Source organism: Staurois parvus, unplaced genomic scaffold (assembly GCF_062004578.1).
Source record: "Staurois parvus isolate SC_StPar_1 unplaced genomic scaffold, SC_StPar_1.0 ptg000261l, whole genome shotgun sequence".
Classification (NCBI taxonomy): Eukaryota; Metazoa; Chordata; class Amphibia; order Anura; family Ranidae; genus Staurois; species Staurois parvus.
The window spans coordinates 5,806,405-5,828,004 of record NW_028318057.1 but is presented as its reverse complement, the minus strand read 5'-3'; the positions used below and the strand labels follow the sequence as shown (position 1 = coordinate 5,828,004).

Below are 21,600 nucleotides of genomic sequence, written 5' to 3'. Positions count from 1 at the left end.
TCCAATCCTGGGTTGGTAATCCAGCAAGCTAGGGAGTTCCTTGCTTGGCTGGAGAATTGCATAGAGAAGTCGAGAGATGGAAAGTGTTTGTTCCAGGCCAAAATAATGTTGTGTTGAAGAGGCCTTGAATGGAACTGAGCGAAGGTAACGATTTTGAAGGAGGCATTCATGAAGTCTGGACTCTTATGGAGAGTATCACAGAGGGATGTCTTTTTGATCAGGTCTGAGCGTGACACCTTTGAGAGAAGCTTGTTTGACAGAAGGGAAACCTTTGCCTGGGCCATGTCTAGGATGGGGTCTAGATATTTCAGACAAAGTGAAGACTAAGGTGGAGACTTTTGGAAGCTGATTATCCAACAGAAAGCCTGAAGAAATCTGGATGGTCCTTTGGATGTTTGCAGATGGTCTGTGTGAGGGATGAAACTAAAAAAAAAAAAAAAGTTGTACCCTGCAACCTGGATGCCCCGAATCTTTAAAGTTTACCTAAAAGCAATTTCTTTGAAAATTTTGGATAGAGTGAAAATGGACTGAAACACCTCAGGTTTTTATTGCTGTTTGTTTCCCTGTTATAGAGATTAGTCCTCTCTATTTGTCAAATTTACCATCATCACCAAAAGATTAACAAAATCCCAAATTTTTGGTTGTCCCCAGAACAGTAATATAGGTCAATTATTTCAACAGGTACACTAGTTCTAGTAACCCTGGTGACAACCGGGAATTCCCCTTGGAGGAATTTCATCTCACTTCCTATTTTGGCTATGGGACAGGAGATCTCCCCAATAGTACACAGATGCGTGTGCCCCCCCCCAAAAAAAAATGTGCCTCCCTTACGCTAGCCAGAATGAAAAAAAAAATGTGCCTTTCTACTTTACAAGGGTGAGTAGGGGTGCAAGCATCTTTGTGGATACACTGGTGCAGAGAATAGGCCAAACGGTAGTGCAAAAAAGTATTTGTTTTCTACTGTGAAACACAGAAAGCGCTGATGTGAGTAAATGGGTATATGGAGGTAGAGATCTTGAATGTCTACTGATACCACGTATTTCCCTCGGCTGAGAGAGGCAAAAAACAGACCCTGCAGATTCTATGCAATGCTTGTAAACGCAAAAGGTATTTGTTTAGGGCTTTTAGGCCCAGGATAGGATGAATATTCCCCACTAGCATATTAGTACAACGAACAGGTTTGAATAGAATCCTTTGAAGCTATCCTCCAGAGTGGGGTTGGGCAACCCATCAATTGCAGGCAGGTGACCGGTAGATCATGTCTCTTGGCTGCCAACTATGGAACCTGGAGAGGAGGGGCGGCATTTAGTAGCCTATAAGCTGTATTTTCCTCCCAGCAGCAGCTGAAAGCCTGCTTCTCCTCGCTCTACTGCCAGCATTCAGAATCTGCGGGCAGGAAAATATAGCCCATTGGTTCAACAAAATTCCAACCCTCCTCTCCTATTTCCTTTTCCTTGTGTTGTCTCACCCCCGTGTGCTCCCTTTGCCACCCACCCCCACCTTCCCGCCGGCTGCTGAGGGGGTTGTGTCAGGATGGAGAGCAGGTTAGGGGCAGGTAAATGTGTCATTTACTGGCCCATTCCTTTTCTGGATGACCACTGTCAGTGTTTGGAACCAAGCACTGACTGTTCAATCTCAACTGAAGCATAATAAACTGTTTACTATGCTTTTTTTGTGACTGAAGAGGATGCCAGTCAGCACAGAGCACTTCCAATTCATTCACTGTCCAGTGCAGCCCCAGAAAGGGACTGAGGAATCTCTGTGTCAAACATGAGACATCAGAGTTCTGTTTACCAAAGTCCCTTAACGGGCTCCTAAAAAATTGTATTAAAAAGATAAAATATATATATATATATATATATATATATATATATATATATATATATATATATATATATATATATATACACATACATACATACATACATACATACACAGTCAGGTCCATAAATATTGGGACATGGACACAATTCTAACATTTTTGGCTCTATGCACCACCACAATGGATTTGAAATAAAACAAACAAGATGTGCTTTAACTGCAGACTGTCAGCTTTAATTTGAGGGTATTTACATCCAAATCAGGTGAACGGTGTAGGAATTACAACAGTTTGCATATTTGCATATGTGCCTCCCACTTATTAAGGGACCAAAAGTAATGGGACAGAATAATCATAAATCAAACTTTCACTTTTTAATACTTGGTTGCAAATCCTTTGCAGTCAATTACAGCCTGAAGTGTGGAACGCATAGACATCACCAGACGCTGGGTTTCATCCCTGGTGATGCTCTGCCAGGCCTCTACTGCAACTGTCTTCAGCTCCTGCTTGTTCTTGGGGCATTTTCCCTTCAGTTTTGTCTTCAGCAAGTGAAATGCATGCTCAATCGGCTTCAGGTCAGGTGATTGACTTGGCCATTGTATAACATTCCATTTCTTTCCCTTAAAAAACTCTTTGGTTGCTTTTGCAGTATGCTTTGGGTCATTGTCCATCTGCACTGTGAAGCAGCGTCCAATGAGTTGTGAAGCATTTGGCTGAATATGAGCAGATAATATTGCCCGAAACACTTCAAAATTCATCCTGCTGCTTTTGTCTGCAATCACATCATCAATAAATACAAGAGAAGCAGTTCCATTGGCAGCCATACATGCCCACGCCATGACACTACCACCACCATGCTTCACTGATGAGGTGGTATGCTTAGGATCATGAGCAGTTCCTTTCCTTCTCCATACTCTTCTCTTCCCATCACTCTGGTACAAGTTGATCTTGGTCTCATCTGTCCATAGGATGTTGTTCCAGAACTGTGAAGGCTTTTTTAGATGTCGTTTGGCAAACTCTAATCTGGCCTTCCTGTTTTTGAGGCTCACCAATGGTTTCCATCTTGTGGTGAGCCCTCTGTATTCACTCTGGTGAAGTCTTCTCTTGATTGTTGACTTTTACACACATACACCTACCTCCTAGAGAGTGTTCTTGATCTGGCCAACTGTTGTGAAGGGTGTTTTCTTCACCAGGGAAAGAATTCTTCGGTCATCCACCACAGTTGTTTTCCGTGGTCTTCCGGGTCTTTTGGTGTTGCAGAGCTCACCGGTGCGTTCCTTCTTTTTAAGAATGTTCCAAACAGCTGTTTTGGCCACGCCTAATGTTTTTGCTATCTCTCTGATGGGTTTGTTTTGTTTTTTCAGCCTAATGATGGCTTGCTTCACTGATGCTGTCAACTCTCAAGATAAGATCCAAAGAGCTGTCACTAACAGATTCCAAATGCAAATAGCACACTTGAAATGAACTCTGGACCTTTTATCTGCTCATTGTAATTTGAATAATGAGGAAATAACACACACCTGGCCATGGAACAGCTGAGAAGCCAATTGTCCCATTACTTTTGGTCCCTTAACAAGTGGGAGGCACATATGCAAACTGTTGTAATTCCTACACCGTTAACCTGATTTGGATGCAAATACCCTCAAATTAAAGCTGACGGTCTGCAGTTAAAGCACATCTTGTTTGTTTCATTTCAAATCCATTGTGGTGGTGTATAGAGCCAAAAATGTTAGAATTGTGTCGCTGTCCCAATATTTATGGACCTGACTGTATATATTTATTTTGTAATAAAAAAAAACAAAAAACTACTGACTGTTCATTGCCCTACTCATACACCCTACTCATACTATCCTCAGCCGTACTGACACCGTCCACTAGTCTGACTGACACTATCCACTTTTAAGGTAGGCCAAGTTTATATTTTTACAGTGGCATTTGTTCTATTATATTTTTCTAAGTTTTCTATGCTATTTAGTTAGACCCTGCTATTTAATTTCTTAAAGAGGAAAAAAAAAAAAAAGGTGTCGAACCCTGGTGATCTTTAATCTCTTTCATGTTGTTCAGGTAGATCTCCACCTCTCAAATGTTTCCTACCCCTGTTCTAGAGGGGCTAAACGATCACTCCCTAGGACAAGAGATGGTACAGAGTAGTTTGTAAATCTGACTATCCTTGACCAGAATTTGGTTGTTTTGAGAGAAGAAAATGATGAGGGGGTAACAGAACTCTATTTTGTACCCTTTTAAAACCACCGGTTGAACCCAGAGGTAACTGAACCCATTATAACACTGACTGAACCCATTATAACAAGTGCTTAAAGACACATAACCAAAAATATGTGTTTTTTGGTTATGTGTCTTTAAGCACTTGAGGTGATGGGTCAGGTAGTCTATCAGCCAGTCCTTCCTTCTTCCCTTGTGACTTACAGTATAGTGCCTATATAATCAAACTGCTCTCTCACTCATTTGCATTTGATAAGGAAGCCAGGTGCTTTGAAACGCATCATCATAAAGTTGATCCAGGGAATATCCGATTGCCTCTCGGGGGATCAGGAAGGAATTTTTTCATTCCCAGCAGGTGCAAATTGGATCGTGCATTGCTGTGTTTTTTTTTTCTTGTGCCTTCCTCTGGATCATTTGTGGGTATAGGATTATAACTTTTTTTTTTTTTTTCCTATGGTTGAACTGGATGGACTTTTGTCTTTTTTCAGCCGGACTATGTGACTATATACTATGTAACTATATCCCATTGGTGAAGAGATTGTTCCTAGATGTACTCCTCCTCTGACACAACCGCCAGGATGGCGGCACCTTCATTTTCGGTCCTCAGCTCTGCTGATAACTTCACTTCCGGGTCTGAAGTACACACCAAGCAGCCATTCTTTTTTTTTTTTTTTTTGCCCCCTCTAGTTGCCGAGCACTGCACCGAAGCCGAAAGATATCGGTAATTTTCACCTGGTCCCAGGACTTTACCGGCTGGTAGGTGATCTCTGATGACCACCTTAACAAGTGCTGGGTTATGCTTAATGTACAGAGGCTTGGATATGACCTGATTTTACCTTATGACTGTGTTCATTTCTTTATGGTTGCTGAATAAATGACATTCATTTATGGATTCTTTTGGAAGCAAGGTTTTAATTTCTTGTCGTATTTATGGACACACCCGTTCTTACTAGTGCGCAGCATATAGGTTTATCAGAGTTGAGACCTTCCCCATCAATTCCCCAATGGAAGTAGAAAATTCCCCTTTAGTTAAAAAGGAATGATGAGATATACCCAAAGGGCTATAAGAGAGGACTCTGAAAGGAGGAGACTAGGGTGCAAGGTACCTAAGATGAGGGTACCAGGAGAACCATGAGTCACTCCACCATGGTCCTCCACACAATGTGTGCTGGTCGGCCATTTTTTCTTGTTCCTGAAGTCCACTATGTGGGTGAGGGTATCCCCTAAGGGGTACACATGACCTATGCTGCGGAGAAGAAAGGGTGCAGTTGATTTTAAGACTGTTGTAAAACCTGGAAAATGTTTGCACTGAGGCTAGGGGCCAGAGGGGTAGAAGACCCACATTTGAGGGGAATAGGAGCAACCCCAAATTCACCACTGAACGGCTTTGGATGCTTCATCCCAGAGAATGATGATCAACTCTCTGCTTCACCCTTTTTGGAAGGGTATAGCCCCTCCCCTATGGAGGGGATTTTCAGGGACAGATCTCTACATGACAGGTGGACCACGAACCTGGAAATATATAGCACCTTGCGACTAACTGCACTTTGCATTTGGTGCTACGCTTTATACAGCAGTACAACAAAGTCCAGTGCCTGCAGCAAAATTACAGATTGGCCCCGTGACTTCCATATGGTGGGTACATGTAGGACTAATAGAAAGGATAGTGACAACAGGCACTGATCTGGAAGATGCAGGAAGTAACCTAAATGGCTTAGGGGCAGGTTGAAATCATCCTCTTCAGGTAGAATATAAAAGCGGATGCCAGAAACCAGCTTTCAGAGAGAGAGGTCCTCCTTCCCATAAGGACACTAGCAATAAACCGGGCATTGTTGGGAACAGGAGGGTTTAAATCGGCTGTGTGAGAGTGATTGCATATAATCCAGTGTCTGATTAATGGAGCCTGCATTCTGTTCTATATAATTAAAGTGACAGTGTTTCTGAGAAATACACCTGTTTTATTCAGGTTTTATTATTTTCTTTTTTAGTTCTTTCTTGTAGTTTATGATGACATCTTAAATAAACAACTGCTCTAATACTTTTGGATGTATACACATGCATTTTTTTATAGGTTAAGACAGGGAAGGAAATATTACGTTTTTTTTTTATTAAAGAAGGGGGGAGTTTGTTTGACCCCAGAAACGGGTTGGCTTTTTTGTATGCTTTTTGCTGTGAACTTATCTTATTGCATATTTTTCATATGTAAATGGAGCTCAATGTTGCATGTTTCTATTTTCAATCACTGTCATATACATAGATCATCATCATAATCATCTAATCTTAAGACATCATAATACACTGTATTGACAAAAGTATTGGGACACAACTCCAAAAAACAGGTCGCTCTCAGGAGTGAATTCTGCGATAGGTTGCAACTGTGCAATAAGTCCATCCGTGAAATTTCCTTGCTACTAAACATTCCGCGGTCAACAGTTAGTGGTATTACCACAAAGTGGAAGCAACTGGGAACAACAGCAACTCAGCCACGAAGTGGTAGACCACGTAAAATGACAGAGCAGGGCTAGCGCATGCTGAAGCACACAATGCAGAGAAGACAACTGTTTGCAGAATCAATAGCTAAAGACCGCCAAACTTCATGCGACCTTCAGATTAGCACAACAGTGTGTAGAGAGCTTCAAGGAATGGGTTTCTATGGCCGAGCAGCTGCATCCAAGCCTTACATCACCAAGGCCAATTGTCCCATTACTTTTGGTCCCTTAACAAGTGGGAGGCATATATGCAAACTGTTGTAATTCCTACACCGTTCACCTGATTTGGATGTAAATACCCTCAAATTAAAGCTGACAGTCTGCAGTTAAAGCACATCTTGTTTGTTTCATTTCAAATCCATTGTGGTGGTGTATGGAGCCAAACATTTTAGAATTGTGTCGATGTCCCAATATTTATGGAGCTGACTGTAGCTTAAAGCACCAATTCCAAGAATAATCTTTTTTACCAACTTGCATTTGTACAGCCTCACTTAATGTGAGTATCCATATGTGATTACTAGAGGGCCACCAAAGATGCAGACAGTCATTTTAGTAGTCTGTGTAACATACGATACCTGTAACCTTTCGCGTGCTGCTTCAGCAGCTTTCCCTCTGGATACTAAACACTAGGGGCTGCTCACTCTGCAATGGTGCCATTTAACCACTTGCCTACCGGGCACTTACACCCCCTTCCTTACCAGGCTGTCACACTTGGAATGCCAATTACGTGGTCATGCAACATTGTACCCATATGAAATTTTTATAATTTTCTTCACACACACACAGAGCTTTCTTTTGGTGGTATTTACTCCCCGCTGGGTGTTTTAATTTTTGCGCTATAAACAAAAAAATAGCAAAAAATTTTGCAAACAGGTACTTTTTCTCCTTCACTGATGGGCATTGATGAGGCTGCACTGATAGGCAGCACTGATGAGGTGGTACTGATAGGTGGCACTGCTGGGCAACACTGATGGGCACTTGTGGGCGGCATTGGTGGGTGGTACTGCTGGGCACCGATCATCAGGACACTGATCATCAGTGCCGATCCCTCCTCTGACAGCTGCTGGTTCTCGGCAGTACTTTCCTCATGCTGTGACAGCGTGAGGAAAGTGCAGCCGATAACAGGCAATTGCATTTCCCAGTGATCAGTGTGTCATTGGACACAGCTGATCACGTGGTAAAAGGCCGCTGGGATTGGCCTTTTACCATATCACGTGATCAGCTGTAGGACACAGCAATCAAGGAGATCGCCGGGGGTGCGCAGGAGAGCAGGTTCTGGGAGGCCGGCCGCAGTGAAGCCTTCATTCGGCTATCTGCGGTCGGCAAGTGGTTCAAGAATGCCTGGTATTGTTTTTTCTAAAACAAGGTATTCCTTGATTGGATGACAAGAAGAGTAGGGGATGAACACATCACGATCTCCACCTTGTCCATCAGAGTCTGCCTTATATTGATTGAAAAAAATAGAGGGTTCTCGCTGAATGGCAACAGTGCTGAGACAGCGACCCCCTGTGTGCTAAGAGGGGAAGCCTCTGAATGTAGGGCAGACCGCTACAGTGATTTCTGCAACTCCTAGGGCCCTCTGGCAAGATGGAATAATACAAATATCAAGAAGATGATACCTTGAGTTCGGCTTTAAATCATTAGAGCCAGCAATAAGGAAATTGAATACTCAATTGTATGTAAAGTCAAGGATATCAGTTTACCAGGACCTGATATAACGCAAAGCCTGCATTAACAGTCATAAATTGCAATTATTGGAAAAAAAAAAAAAAAAAAAAAAAATGCAGTAGTGAATTGTGAGTTGGCAGTCAGTATATTTTTCTTTTTTCAAAAAAAGATTGCTTTAGCCTTCAAAAGTTCTGGGAGCGTTGAAGGCTTTCCAAACTTGCTTCCTCCCCTCTTTCCTCCCTGTGAAGCCTTGGGCACTCAGTAGTCCTACTGCAGAGGCTCTATAGGAAATAATGTAGTTGCCATCGCTGACCTTCTAAAAATGCTATGCCTTTCAGTCTCTGGCTTTTAAGTATAACTAAAGGAAAAACTTTTCTTTTTTTAATTTTGGATATAGTGGAGATAGATTAGAACACCTGTCAGTTTTTACTGCTCTCTGTGTCCCTGTTAGGGAGATTCACCCTCTCTATTTGTCCTGTGGGTAGTTTTGGGTAGTTCCCAGAAAGGTAATAAAGGGGACATGGTCCAATGGGTATACTAATTCAGGTGACCTAGGGAGACTTACAGGATTCCTTTAATTTGCAAGCACTTCCTGCAATTTCCTGTTTTGGCTATGTGACATGAAGCAAAGGTCAATCTCCCCAATATACAAGAGAAGATTTTGCTCGTGTTGCATACCAATATTAAACTTATGATCTACCAGAACACCCAGATCCTTCTCCACCATTGACTCCCCCTAGTATGTGTGAAGCATACATATTCCTAAATCCCAAGAGCATACCTTTACATTTATGAACATTAAATCTCATTTGCCACTCGACTGCCTGGACCTTTTATTTTTTGGGGGGTACTACTTACGGAGACTAATGAACAAGGATTATCTCTTGTGGATATGATATTCATCTCATGTGTTACACAGATCCTTAAAGGGGTAATATCTATGTAAATGACAGTATTTACTTCTGTATAGTAGGTCATTTGTTTTGCTTTTCTTCTTTAGTAGTGAAATCACTTTGGTGGTACTCCTCTCTTCCTTGGCACTTATGGGTCTGGTTGATCAGAAACAATTGATGGTTTTAAATATAGATGTAGGATGTTCCCAGCTGGTGCTGCAGGAATTTATGCGGTTTTAACTATCCATAACGATATACAGAAAAATTTTTTTTTTTTGTAAGTGATGTTGATATGTACTGTTTCTATTTTTGACAATTCTAGACTCAATAGCGGCTACATCCTGAAAAAGCGGGCTCTATCCCGTGAAACACGTAGAAGATTTTTCTGCGTTGAAATCTTTGATGGAATATCATATTGGGAAAAATATGTTTTGCTTCTTGTTCTATATGATAATTTATAATGTGATAAATACAGTAGCATATTCCTACCTATGTTTGTTGTCTTGCCCCTTTAGGGCTATCTTTTTAAAATTATTTTTATGTAATGTTTTGAATCAAGCTTATAAATGTAAAAGTATTTTTTGGTATGGTAACTATAAAATCCTGCATTAGTTTCTTTTTTAGGGATTTTGATTTGTGCTCTCTCAATGGACAACATGCCGTTCACTGACAGCCTAGTGAGCATGCACTGGTGATGTTACCGGCTGCTCTACATGTAAATATCTCCTAAACGGTGCACATTTAGGAGATGTTTACTGTACCTACAGGTAAGCCTTATAACAGGCTTACCTGTAGGTACAAAACAACAAAAGGAGTTTACCCTCACCTTAAGCAAGAGGGTCAGTATAACAACCAGGCAACTAGTATTTCCAGAAGGTAAGGTCAGTAGTGACAGCTTACAAGTTTCTCTCATGTTTTCCTTAATTGCAGACAATGATCTTCTACATTACACAATTATACAAATGCTGTGTTGGAAACAGTTACTTGTAAAAAAAAAAAAACTCAATTTATTGCCGCCCTAAGGTCTCATACACAAAAGCGATTAAAGTATGCAGTTGTGCACATGCCTAATGTGCTAAATAATAATAAAAAAAAACTCCAGTCCTTACATTTTGCCTCCTTATGCTGCCACGTGGCTTAGGAACAGGCTTTGATGGTCGGGAGACAACAGCTTCAGGAAGACGGGATTTCTGTGCCTGAATGGCCAGCTGATATGCAACTTCAAAAGCCTGGCCTAAAGTCAGAATTATTTCATAGGCTTGGTTCTGTATTAGAACAAAGACAAACAACATTTAGAACATTAGAATATTTGTAATGCAAAGGAAAGGGTCTCTATTTTAGTAGAAAAAACTAATTCTAATGAACACATATTAAACACATGCAGCCAGATATTTATCTATTAAGCAGAATTTATTTAAAATGACAATACAAATACACTACAACCAAATTCATGCAAACATTCTTTGGGGCAGTAGTTCCCAACTTTATTTATACCAGGGTCTGTTAAATTCTTCAACAACCTCCCATGTCCCAAAAGTTTCAAAAAAAAAAAAAAGAAAAACATTTTTTTTTTACTTACCTGTAAATTCAATACCTTAGCATACAATACAAGACAAGACACAGGCAGAGTATTTATACACCATGTGTATAGGTGTGTAGCTTCAAGTGATTGGACACTGGCAAAACTTTAGAGGACACAGCCCCTAGGAATCTCCCCTATAACCCTACCAACTCAGATTTGTAGCAACCAATGCAGAGTAGCCAGGGAATGGAAGAAAGGATGGCCTGTGTCCTGCATTGAACTCAAAGATATGAACTTTAGAGTGACGTCAAAATTCCTATTATCTAATTCATACAGTACAGGACACAGGTAGAGTATTCATACACAATGGGATATCCCCAAGCAATGAATAAGACGGGTTGGCAACAATGAGGCAAACATAACTGTGCCAACAGACCCAAACAACAAAGTTAAGAAGTTCCAACATTAGAGTGCTGCTGAGAGAACCTTGCAGCCAAAAGTTGCATTTGCAGAAGATTGGATATCCACCTGGTAAAACTTTAAAGTATGAACCGAAGACCAAGTAGTGGCCTTACACAACAGGGCAACTGAGGCTTGATGCCAAAATACCTAGGAAATTCCAACCATTCTGGTGGAATGGGTGCATAAAAATGCAGGAGATTTTTCTTTGATAAAGAAAGCTCTTGCAATCATATTCCCTATTCATCATGCAATGGCATACTTCAAAGAAGGGTGTTCCATGCAAGGTTCTCAGCACAGGACAAAGAAAATCCATCCGTCTGACTGGAACAGTAGCTTTGAGGTATACTCTTTAATGTCTCGGAATACATCCTGGCAATGCACAGATTTCTTCGGGATGCCTGGAAGCAGGGCTTAAGCAAAGTAAGACAATGTTCTCATTGAGATGTAATTTGGAAACCGCCTTCAGGAGAAAGGATGGCTTTGGATTTAAGACAACTCTGTCTGTGTGAAGCATGAAGAACAGCTCCTCACAGGAGAAACATGTCTGACTAATGTAATATCAACCAAAAATGTTACTTAGCAGGAGATATCGTCTAAGGAAATATCTATGTTGGGTTCAAATTGTTGGGTTCTGAAGGGCATAGACAGCCAAGATGGGATCCCAAGGAAGCACAAGGTGTTGCTAGAGGGGCTCATTATAAGATACACTTGGAAGACAGGTAAAATTAAGCCAGAGGTCTTTGAGAATGGACAAGTCCAAGACCTGGCTTTTAGGAATGCTTCAGACCAAGCTCTGGTCAAGATCTGTTTGTAAGAAAACTAAAATGCAAGGCACAGAGTAATCTCTGGGATTGAAGTGCCTGTGTTTCCACAAACAAAAAAGGATTTCAAGGTACAATAATATATCTTCCTGGAAAAAACTTTTGTTGCTTTTAGCAAGCAAGGAATCACAAACTCAGAAACCCCACTCTAATGTTTAAGACCTGTGTTACAAAAGCTGTGTTGTGAAAACCAGAGACTGAGAAGAAAGATGGAATAGAGGGTGATAAAGGAGATAGCAGATCTGGCCCGTTGGAAAGAGACAAAGGGTTATCTGCTAAAAGTCTTGGTATGTGTTCCAAGTTTTTTTGGGTCAGTTGAAGCAATCAGAATCACTGTTTTTCTCTTTTGAAAAACAAAAAACAGAAGGCAGAAATCGCACTGAAGGTAAGAAGTAAATTAGCCTGAACAGAGAAAAGGGGATTATCAAGGCATCTGAATCTAAAGCTGGAGGATTTCTGGTTCTGGCAACAGAGGTAGTTTGGTGAATCTGGAGGCTAGAATGTCTAAACCTGGAAACCCCCATTTTTGACATATCAAACTGAAGATATCTGAAGGGCTCATTAACCTTGATCCGATGATGAATAAGTTAAGCAGATGCTTAGTTGCCCACTCCTGGGATATGGACCACAGGTATAAGTTCATAAAACGGAAGTTCAGAGTCTCCTATTTTTGTTGCAAACCTTTGCCTGTATGTCTTGGGGGTATTATGCACTATAACCTGGAAAACTTTAGACTGAAAAACAAAATGTGTTCTGTTCTCTAACATTTCCATTCACAGCTGAGTTATTTTGTGTGAACTCTAAAAACATGAAAAAAATTACCATTTAACCCGCATGGTAATTTTTTTGCCTCATCAATTTGAAATTCAAAATTAATTTTACTATATTTCTGGGTTCATAGTTTACAATAAAAAATATATTGCTCTCAATGTCTCATTACTCGACCATTTGATAAATCTATTACAGTGGATTTATTTTACTAGACTCTTCTTTGAATACTTTCATAACTCCACCCTTCAATAAGAGCCACATAGTTAATTACCACTATTTTTTATGCTTGCTAACCTTAACACTCCATTCCTAGAGTAACCAAAAAATGTCAGCTTATAAACCCAAACTCTGGTGTCTGCTCAAACTACACAATTTTTAGGATCACTTATTTTCCCTCTGTGGTTTGTTTAGTATAAAGTTTTTTTTCTGGCAAAATTAGACTGGATTTCCTGCTGCAAGTAAACAAACCAAATAGGACAAAAGAATTTAATAAATCCCTAAACTTTCAAAAATATACATTTGCCCAAATTCCTCAGATGGGTTTACTTCACAATACTCTTCTAGAAATCTTAGTTGTTATGGATAAATAACCACTGATACAGATTCCACCCCAAGCTTTTTTGGAATCTTTCAGTCCCCATAAAATACTGTCTGGTATGCTGGAAAATGATATACAGTGCCTTGAAAAAGTATTCATACCCTTTGAAATTTTCCACATTTTGTCTTGTTACAACCAAAAACATAAATGTATTTTATTGGGATTTTATGTGATAGACCAATACAAAGTGGCACATAATTGTGAAATTGAAGGAAAATGATAAATGGTTTTCAAATTTTTTTACAAATAAATATCTGAAAAGTGTGGCGTACAGTTGTATATATCCTCCTTTACTCTGATACCCCTAACTAAAATCTGTGGAACCAACTGCCTTCAGAAGTCACCTAATTAGTAAATAGAGTCCACCTCTGTGTAATTTAATCTCAGTATAAATACAGCTGTTCTGTGAAGCCCTCAGAGGTTTGTTAGAGAACATTAGTGAACAAACAGCAACATGAAGGCCAAGGAACACACAAGGGAGGTCAGGGATAAAGTTGTGGAAAAGTTTAAAGCAGGGTTAGGTTATGAAAAAATATCCCAAGCTTTGAATATCTCATGGAGCACTGTTCAATCCATCATCCGAAAATGGAAAGAGTATGGCACAACTGCAAACCTATCAGGACATGGCCATCCACCTAAACGGACAGGCCGGGCAAGGAGAGAATTAATCAGAGAAGCAGCCAAAAGGCCCATGGTAACTCTGGAGGAGCTGCAGAGATGAACAGCTCAGGTGGGAGAATCTGTCCACAGGACAACTATTAGTTGTGCACTCCACAAATCTGACTTTTATGGAAGAGTGGCAAGAAGAAAGCCATTGTTGAAAGAAAGCCATAAAAGTCCCATTTACAGTCTGTAAGAAGCCATGTAGAGGACACAGCAAATATGTGGAAGAAGGTGCTCTGTTCAGATAAGACCAAAATTAAACTTTTTGGCCTAAAATCAAAACGCTATGTGTGGCGGAAAACTAACACTGCACATCACCCTGAACACACCATCCCCACCGTGAAATATGGTGGTGGCAGCATCATGTTGTGGGTATACATTTCTTCAGCAGGGACAGGGAAGCTGGTCAGAACTGATGGGAGGATGGATGGAGCTAAATACAGGGCAATGTTAGAAGAATACCAGTTAGAGTCTGCAAAAGACTTGAGAGTGGGGCGGAGGTTCGCCTTTCAGCAGGACAAGGACCCTAAACATACAGCCAGAGCTACAATGGAATGGTTTAGATCAAAGCATATTCATGTGTTAGAATAGCCTAGTCAAAGTCCAGGCCTAAATCCAAGAATCTATGACAAGACTTGAAAATTGCTGTTCACAGATGCTCGCCATTCAATTTGACACAGCTTGAGCTATTTTGCAAAGAAGAATGGGCAAAAAGTTCACTCTCTAGATGTGCAAAGCTTGTAGAGATATACCCATAAAAGACTTGAAGCTGTAGTAGCAGCAAACGTATTCTACAAAGTTCTACAGAGTATTAACTTGGGGGCTGAATATAAATGCACACCACACTTTATAGATATTTGTAAAACATTTTGAAAACCATTTATCATTTTCCTTCCACTTCACAATTATGTGCCACTTTATGCTTGTGTATCACTTAAAATCCCAATAAAATACATTACTTTTTTGGTTGTAACATGACAAAATGTGGAAAATTTCAAGGGGCATGAATACTTTTTCAAGGCACTGTAATTCATGAGGCTGCCTAAGTTTTATATTCCCACCTTCACCCCCCCATGACTAATATCTTCTCTGACTGAATACTATACTATTGACAGGTTTTGGACTTGTGTTGATGATAGAAGTGACCAGCGCTCTTAAAATAAGTTCGATATTGTGTCTGTATAATCAAAGATCAGATGTCATACATCCATCAACTTCTTCCTATGAATCCAATCTTCCTATACAGTGATTTCCAGAACAAGACATATAATATAGTGTAGTATGCTCAATGTAGCATGCTTCAAATCCTGTCCAATGTGCTCACAATTATTCTCAGATTCACTTCAGCTCTGCGTCTCCTCGTGTCTGGTACTTCAGTGGTCGTCACACGTCAAGATCCACAAAAAATTCCCACAAAATGCCAATATAGTGCAATACTGTTTTCTAAAAATCTCTCACAGATAGAAAGCCACTCACATTATATTATATTCCCATTAATATCCATAGAAGGACCCACCAAGTTTTTAACCTCACGAAAGACGCTCCAAGCTCCTTACTGAACATCTAACAAACTGTGCTTTTCAGAAACCATTCCCCCTTCTTCATGCTCTTTAGCAGCGTGAACTTTCATACCCCCAAAATAGTGCATATCCCTTTAAATGATACAGACCACCGCATGCACGTGTTTAATAGTGTCACTCCATGCACCTGATCAGATTGGTGGCTTACGAATCACATTTCACAATCCCCTTCTTAACTCCAGCTTCTCTCCAGGGATCCCATGCAAGAGATCATACAGAGCCATACATGTTTGTAAGGGCATAGATATTAATAAATCTATGTGAGACGACCACTGAAGTACCAGCCACAAGGAGACACAGAGATGAAGTGAATCTGAGAATAATTGATTGGATATACACCATCTTTATTTACCCTTACCCTTCATATACTTGAACACTGGTGAACAAATACACATATGGTTATTTACTATAAATGTGAGCAGATTGGACAGGATTTGAAGCATGATGAACTGAGCATACTACACCATATTATATTTCTTTTTTGGATATCACTGTATAGGAAGATTGGATTCAAAGGAAGAAGTTGATGGATGTATGACATCTAGTCTTCGGTAATAAGAAGACAATATTGAACTTATTATTTTGAGAGTGCTGGTCACTTCTATCATTACCATTTCTTTCTGTGAGGGGAACAGATAAGACTCCAACTGCTAAGGGAAGGATCGTTGTTTACTATATTTTGTTTGCATAAAGAAAAAAGGGGGGGTTCCAGCGCGCTGTTTAAAGACATTTATTGTTGGACTTGTGTTGATGGCATCAATTTAACACACCTCTGAGATCATCATAATTCAGGTCAGTTCCATTTGACCTCCAGTCAACCGCCTGACCTGCTTTGACCTTGTTTTGCACTTCCATATATTTGAATAGGAATGCAAATCCCATTAAAAGCGAACAAAAGCCCGCTAACACAGGCCCTAAAACTAGCTATACCATAATTATCCTCTTACAATACCAGACTGCTGTGCTCTAATTTTAACTAAAAGGAATGATCATGTAAATATTTTATTTTCAGAAATAAAAAAAAAACTGGTTTGTATTCCTTTTCAAATGGGGAAAGAGGTAAATGTGGCTTGCAGCATATAAATATTTCTCATTTGCCCCTTGCAGCAAGCAGTAGAGGTCTGCGCAAGAGCATCAAGGTTCTAGAGCTGTTGTCCCAGAAAACTGAGCTGCCTCCAGTCCCTGCAGCATACTGCTCAGAGCTCTGAGCCTCTGTTGTTCCAGGAATGGGCGTGCTGCTGTACCCCACCTATAATGGACATCTGCAATCTTCCTGAGCAAGTGCACAGTGGTATGTGACACTCAAAATATGCAGGTTAGTCACACAGGGCAAACTACTCTCACACAGAGCATCAGCCGCCACCCACTTATCCCAAATGTCCCCTCTCCTCCCACTTATCCCCAATGTCCCTCACTTCTTCCCAATGTTGCTCCTCTCCCTCCACTAATCCCCATGTCCCCCCTCTCCCCCACATTAGAAATTAGCACATTGCGTACCCCCCCCATTTAGCACCAGTGTTATCTGCTATCCCACTCTTAACACTAATGCCCACTTTCCCCACTAACATTGCACTCCTACTGTAAGTCGTAGCTGCAGCAGCCCCTCTCTCTGATAGCCTGCAGGTGGGGAAAGAGAGATTTGGGGGTGGGAGGAGGGCTCTGTACTAGAAGGCGGGGTTGTAAACTGGCCTGTGAGATACAGTGAGGAACAGAAGTATTTGAACACCCTGCGATTTTGCAAGTTCTCCCACTTAGAAATCATGGAGGGGTCTGAAATTCACATTGTAGACGCATTCCCACTGAGAGACAGCATTAAAAAAACAATTCAGGAAATCACATTGTATGATTTTTAAAGAATTTATTTGTCTTGCACTGCTGAACATAAGTATTTGAACACCTGAGAAAATCAGTGTTAATATTTGGTACAGAAGTCTTTGTTTGCAATTACAGAGGTCAAACGTTTCCTGTAGTTCTTGACCAGGTTTGCACACACTGCAACAGGGATTTTGGCCCACTCCTCCACACAGATCTCCTCTAGATCTGTCAGGTTTCAGGGCAGTTGCTGAGCAACACGGAGTTTCAGCTCCCTCTAAAGATGTTCTATTGGTTTTAAGTCTGGAGACTGGCTAGGCCACTCCAGAACCTTTATATGCTTCTTACGTTGCCACTCCTTGGTTATCCAGGCTGTGTGCTTCAGGTCGTTGTCATGTTGGAAGACCCAGCCACGACCCATCTTCAATGCTCTGACTGAGGGAATGAGGTTGTTGCTCAAAATCTCACAATAAATGGCCCCATTCACTCTCTCAATACAGTGCAGTCGTCCTGTCCCCTTCGCAGAAAAGCACCCCCAAAGCATGATGTTACCACCCCCATGTTTCACAGTAGGGATGGTGTTCTTGGGATGCAACTCATCCTTCCTTTTCCTCCAAACACGACGAGTGAAGTTTAGACCAAAAAGTTCTACTTTGGTCTCATCTGACCACGACTTTCTCCCATGCCTCCTCTGGTCATCCAGATGGTCACTGGCAAACTTCAGACGGGCCTAGACATGTGATGACTTGAGCAGGGGAACCTTCCGTGCAATGCATGATTTGAAACCATGACGGCGTAGTGTTCTACCGACAGTGACCTTTGAAACTGTGGTCCCAGCTCTCTTCATGTCATTGACCAGCTCCTCCCTTGTAGTTCTGGGCTGATTCCTCACCTTTCTTATCATCAGTGATACCCCATGAGGTGAGATCTTGCATGGAGCCCCAGTCCGAGGGAGACTGACAGTCGTCTTTAGCCTCTTCCATTTTCTAACAATTGCTCCAACAGTTGATCTATTTTCACCAAGCTGCTTGGCAATTGCCCCGTAGCCCTTTCCAGCCTTGTGGAGGTCCACAATTTTGTCTCTGGTGTCTTTTTACTGCTCTTTGGTCTTTCCCATGTTAGCAATTAGCGTCTGACTAACTGTGGGTTGGACAGGTGTCTTTAAAGAGCTCAGACAGGTGCTACTAAGTTAGATTAATGAGTGGAGTAGAGGTGGACTTTTTAAAGGCACAGTAACAGGTCTTTGAGAACCAGAATTTGTGTGGTTTCTTAGGTGTTCAAATACTTATGTACAGCAGTGCAAGACAAATAAATTCTTTAAAACTCATTCAATGGGATTTCCTGAATTTTTTTTTTTAAATTCTGTTTCTCAGAGTGGGAATGCACCTACAATGTGAATTTCAGACCCCTCCAGGATTTCTAAGTGGGAGAACTTGCAAAATCGCAGGGTGTTCAAATACTTCTGTTCCTCACTGTATGCATCCTTGAGCTCTGCACTCTGCAAGCGGGGCACGCCTGAACTCTGCACTTTGAACACAGTACTCTCTTAATTTCTTCACACAGTACATTCCTGAGCTCTTCATCCTTTTTGCACTCCTGAACCCTGCACCCCGTACGCAGTGCACTCCTGAACTCTGCCCTGTGCAGTATGCACTACTGGTATTTAACAATACTTAATTAATACCCTCCCACTGTTAGGCAGTGGTGCAATGAGGGTATGGTTGTGTTCCTGTGCCTATTCCCTGAGATAAAAAAAAGCCCTTGTGGGCTGTCCCATCCCGCACAAACAGCAGGCCGGTGCTTCTGCTGGCTGATCTTAGAAGCGAACAAAGACCGAAACCAGTCTGTCCACCTCTATGATCTAGGAAACAGGAAGCGATGAGCATACATCACCACTGGTTTCCCTGGCACCATTTTTAACAATGGGAAGCATTTGATCACACTGATCTTGGTGTGATCAAATGCTTTAAGGGCAGAGGAGGTATCTGGGGGATATATTTGTCAGCCCATAGGGCATTATAGTATATGCACATTTGTGGGGACCCTGTATGTAGTAGGGTAGTTTTTTTATTTATTATTTTTTCAGTAGAGGCAGACCATCAACTTTTATGTTTGTTCTTACACATCTGTTCACCATTACATATTTGTGGTTTTGCTAGCAGCAGCCAGTTTAATTGATTAGTCCTCTGCGCAGGCTACACTTACACATTCTGGCTTAGTTATTCACTCTGCCAAAATAAAAATAGCTAAACATCTAGCATACTTCTAAAAATAAGTATTTAAAACAAGATTTTTTTTTTAAATCATAAAAAAAATAGGTAAAAACTTAAAAAAGATCAAATAAAACCGTCAGGAAGGGACGACCCGTCGATCCAAGGAAGGGACGGGCCGTCGATCCAAGGAAGGGACGGGCCGTCGATCCAAGGAAGGGACGGGCCGTCGATCCAAGGAAGGGACGGAAGAGAGAGGGAGGGAGGGGGCGGTCGGCCGGCCGATCGAAGGAAGAGAGAGGGAGGGAGGGGGCGGTCGGCCGGCCGATCGAAGGAAGAGAGAGGGAGGGAGGGAGAAAGGGGGCGGCCGGCCGGCCGATCGAAGGAAGAGAGGGAGGGGGCGGTCGGCCGGCCGGCCGATCGAAGGAAGAGAGGGAGGGGGCGGTCGGCCGGCCGATCGAAGGAAGAGAGGGAGGGGGCGGTCGGCCGGCCGGCCGATCGAAGGAAGAGAGGGAGGGGGCGGTCGGCCGGCCGGCCGATCGAAGGAAGAGAGGGAGGGGGCGGTCGGCCGGCCGGCCGATCGAAGGAAGAGAGGGAGGGGGCGGTCGGCCGGCCGGCCGATCGAAGGAAGAGAGGGAGGGGGCGGTCGGCCGGCCGATCGAAGGAAGAGAGGGAGGGGGCGGTCGGCCGGCCGGCCGATCGAAGGAAGAGAGGGAGGGGGCGGTCGGCCGGCCGGCCGATCGAAGGAAGAGAGGGAGGGGGCGGTCGGCCGGCCGGCCGATCGAAGGAAGAGAGGGAGGGGGCGGTCGGCCGGCCGGCCGATCGAAGGAAAGGAGGGAGGGGGCGGTCGGCCGGCCGGCCGATCGAAGGAAGAGAGGGAGGGGGCGGTCGGCCGGCCGGCCGATCGAAGGAAGAGAGGGAGGGGGCGGTCGGCCGGCCGGCCGATCGAAGGAAGAGAGGGAGGGGGCGGTCGGCCGGCCGGCCGATCGAAGGAAGAGAGGGAGGGGGCGGTCGGCCGGCCGGCCGATCGAAGGAAGAGAGGGAGGGGGCGGTCGGCCGGCCGATCGAAAGAAGAGAGGGAGGGGTTTCCCTTGTCATGCGATTCTGTAAACCTAGGCTTGAACACTTTCCACAGCTGTTGCTTTTGATGCAGCTTCCATTCATTCCAATAGAGGGATTTGTTTTTGGTGCGGAGAAAACATACACCAACAATGCAGCAAAAACGTAACGCACCAGCAACTGACTAGTGTGAGGAGATCCATAGGATTCAATAGTCATGCATTTTTTCTTCTGCACTTGTCATTCAAAAACGGAAGAAAAACAAAAAAGTCTGAAAATAGCCTAAAGCTGATGTCAAGCCTGCATCAGGATTGCTATGCAAAACACCTGTTTATTTTAGATGTCACTCCCCTTCTGGGCGGATAAGCAAGGCATCACTGGTGAGAGACATTCTGCAGCATTTCTGTTAGCGACAGAAGAACAACTTGCTCATCTGAACAGCAAGAGAGAGACATGTGCAATCAGGTTAGTACTTACTCTTTTCTGAGCTAAATTAGAGATTACTTTCAATGATTCTGCTGTGAAGCTTGAGGGTGAATTTTTCCAACGTTCCTGCAGCTACAGATGCAAGTGAGGGTGCTTCAATGTCCATAGCCTGAACCCAGGTGTATAAATTACACCAAAATTCTTTATGAATTACAGTGGGGCAAAAAAGTATTTAGTCAGCCACCAATTGTGCAAGTTCTCCCTCTTAAAAAGATGAAAGAGGCCTGTAATTGGCATCATAGGTAGACCTCAACTATGAGAGACAAAATGAGAAAAAAAAATCCAGACAATCACATTGGCTGATTTGGAAAGAATTTTTTTGCAAATTATGGTGGAAAATAAGTATTTGGTCACCTACAAACAAGCAAGATTTCTGGCTCTCACAGACCTGTACCTTCTTCTTTAAGAGGCTCCTCTGTCCTGCACTCATTACCTGTATCAATGGCACCTGTTTGAACTTGTTATCAGTATAAAAGACACCTGTCCACAACCTCAAACAGTCACACTCCGAACTCCACTATGGTGAA

General features: G+C 42.3%; 1 protein-coding gene across 4 annotated transcripts in view; it reads right to left on the bottom strand.

Annotated features, from left to right (window-relative positions):
- Positions 1–21,600, bottom strand: part of ANKS1A (ankyrin repeat and sterile alpha motif domain containing 1A) — a 169,401-nt gene that overhangs the window by 15,810 nt on the left and 131,991 nt on the right. For all 4 annotated transcript variants that reach the window (XM_089681201.1, XM_089681203.1, XM_089681202.1 and 1 more), the window contains one exon: positions 10,199–10,354. In XM_089681201.1, the coding sequence (XP_089537327.1) occupies positions 10,199–10,354 (156 nt within the window). The remainder of the gene's footprint in view (positions 1–10,198; positions 10,355–21,600) is intronic.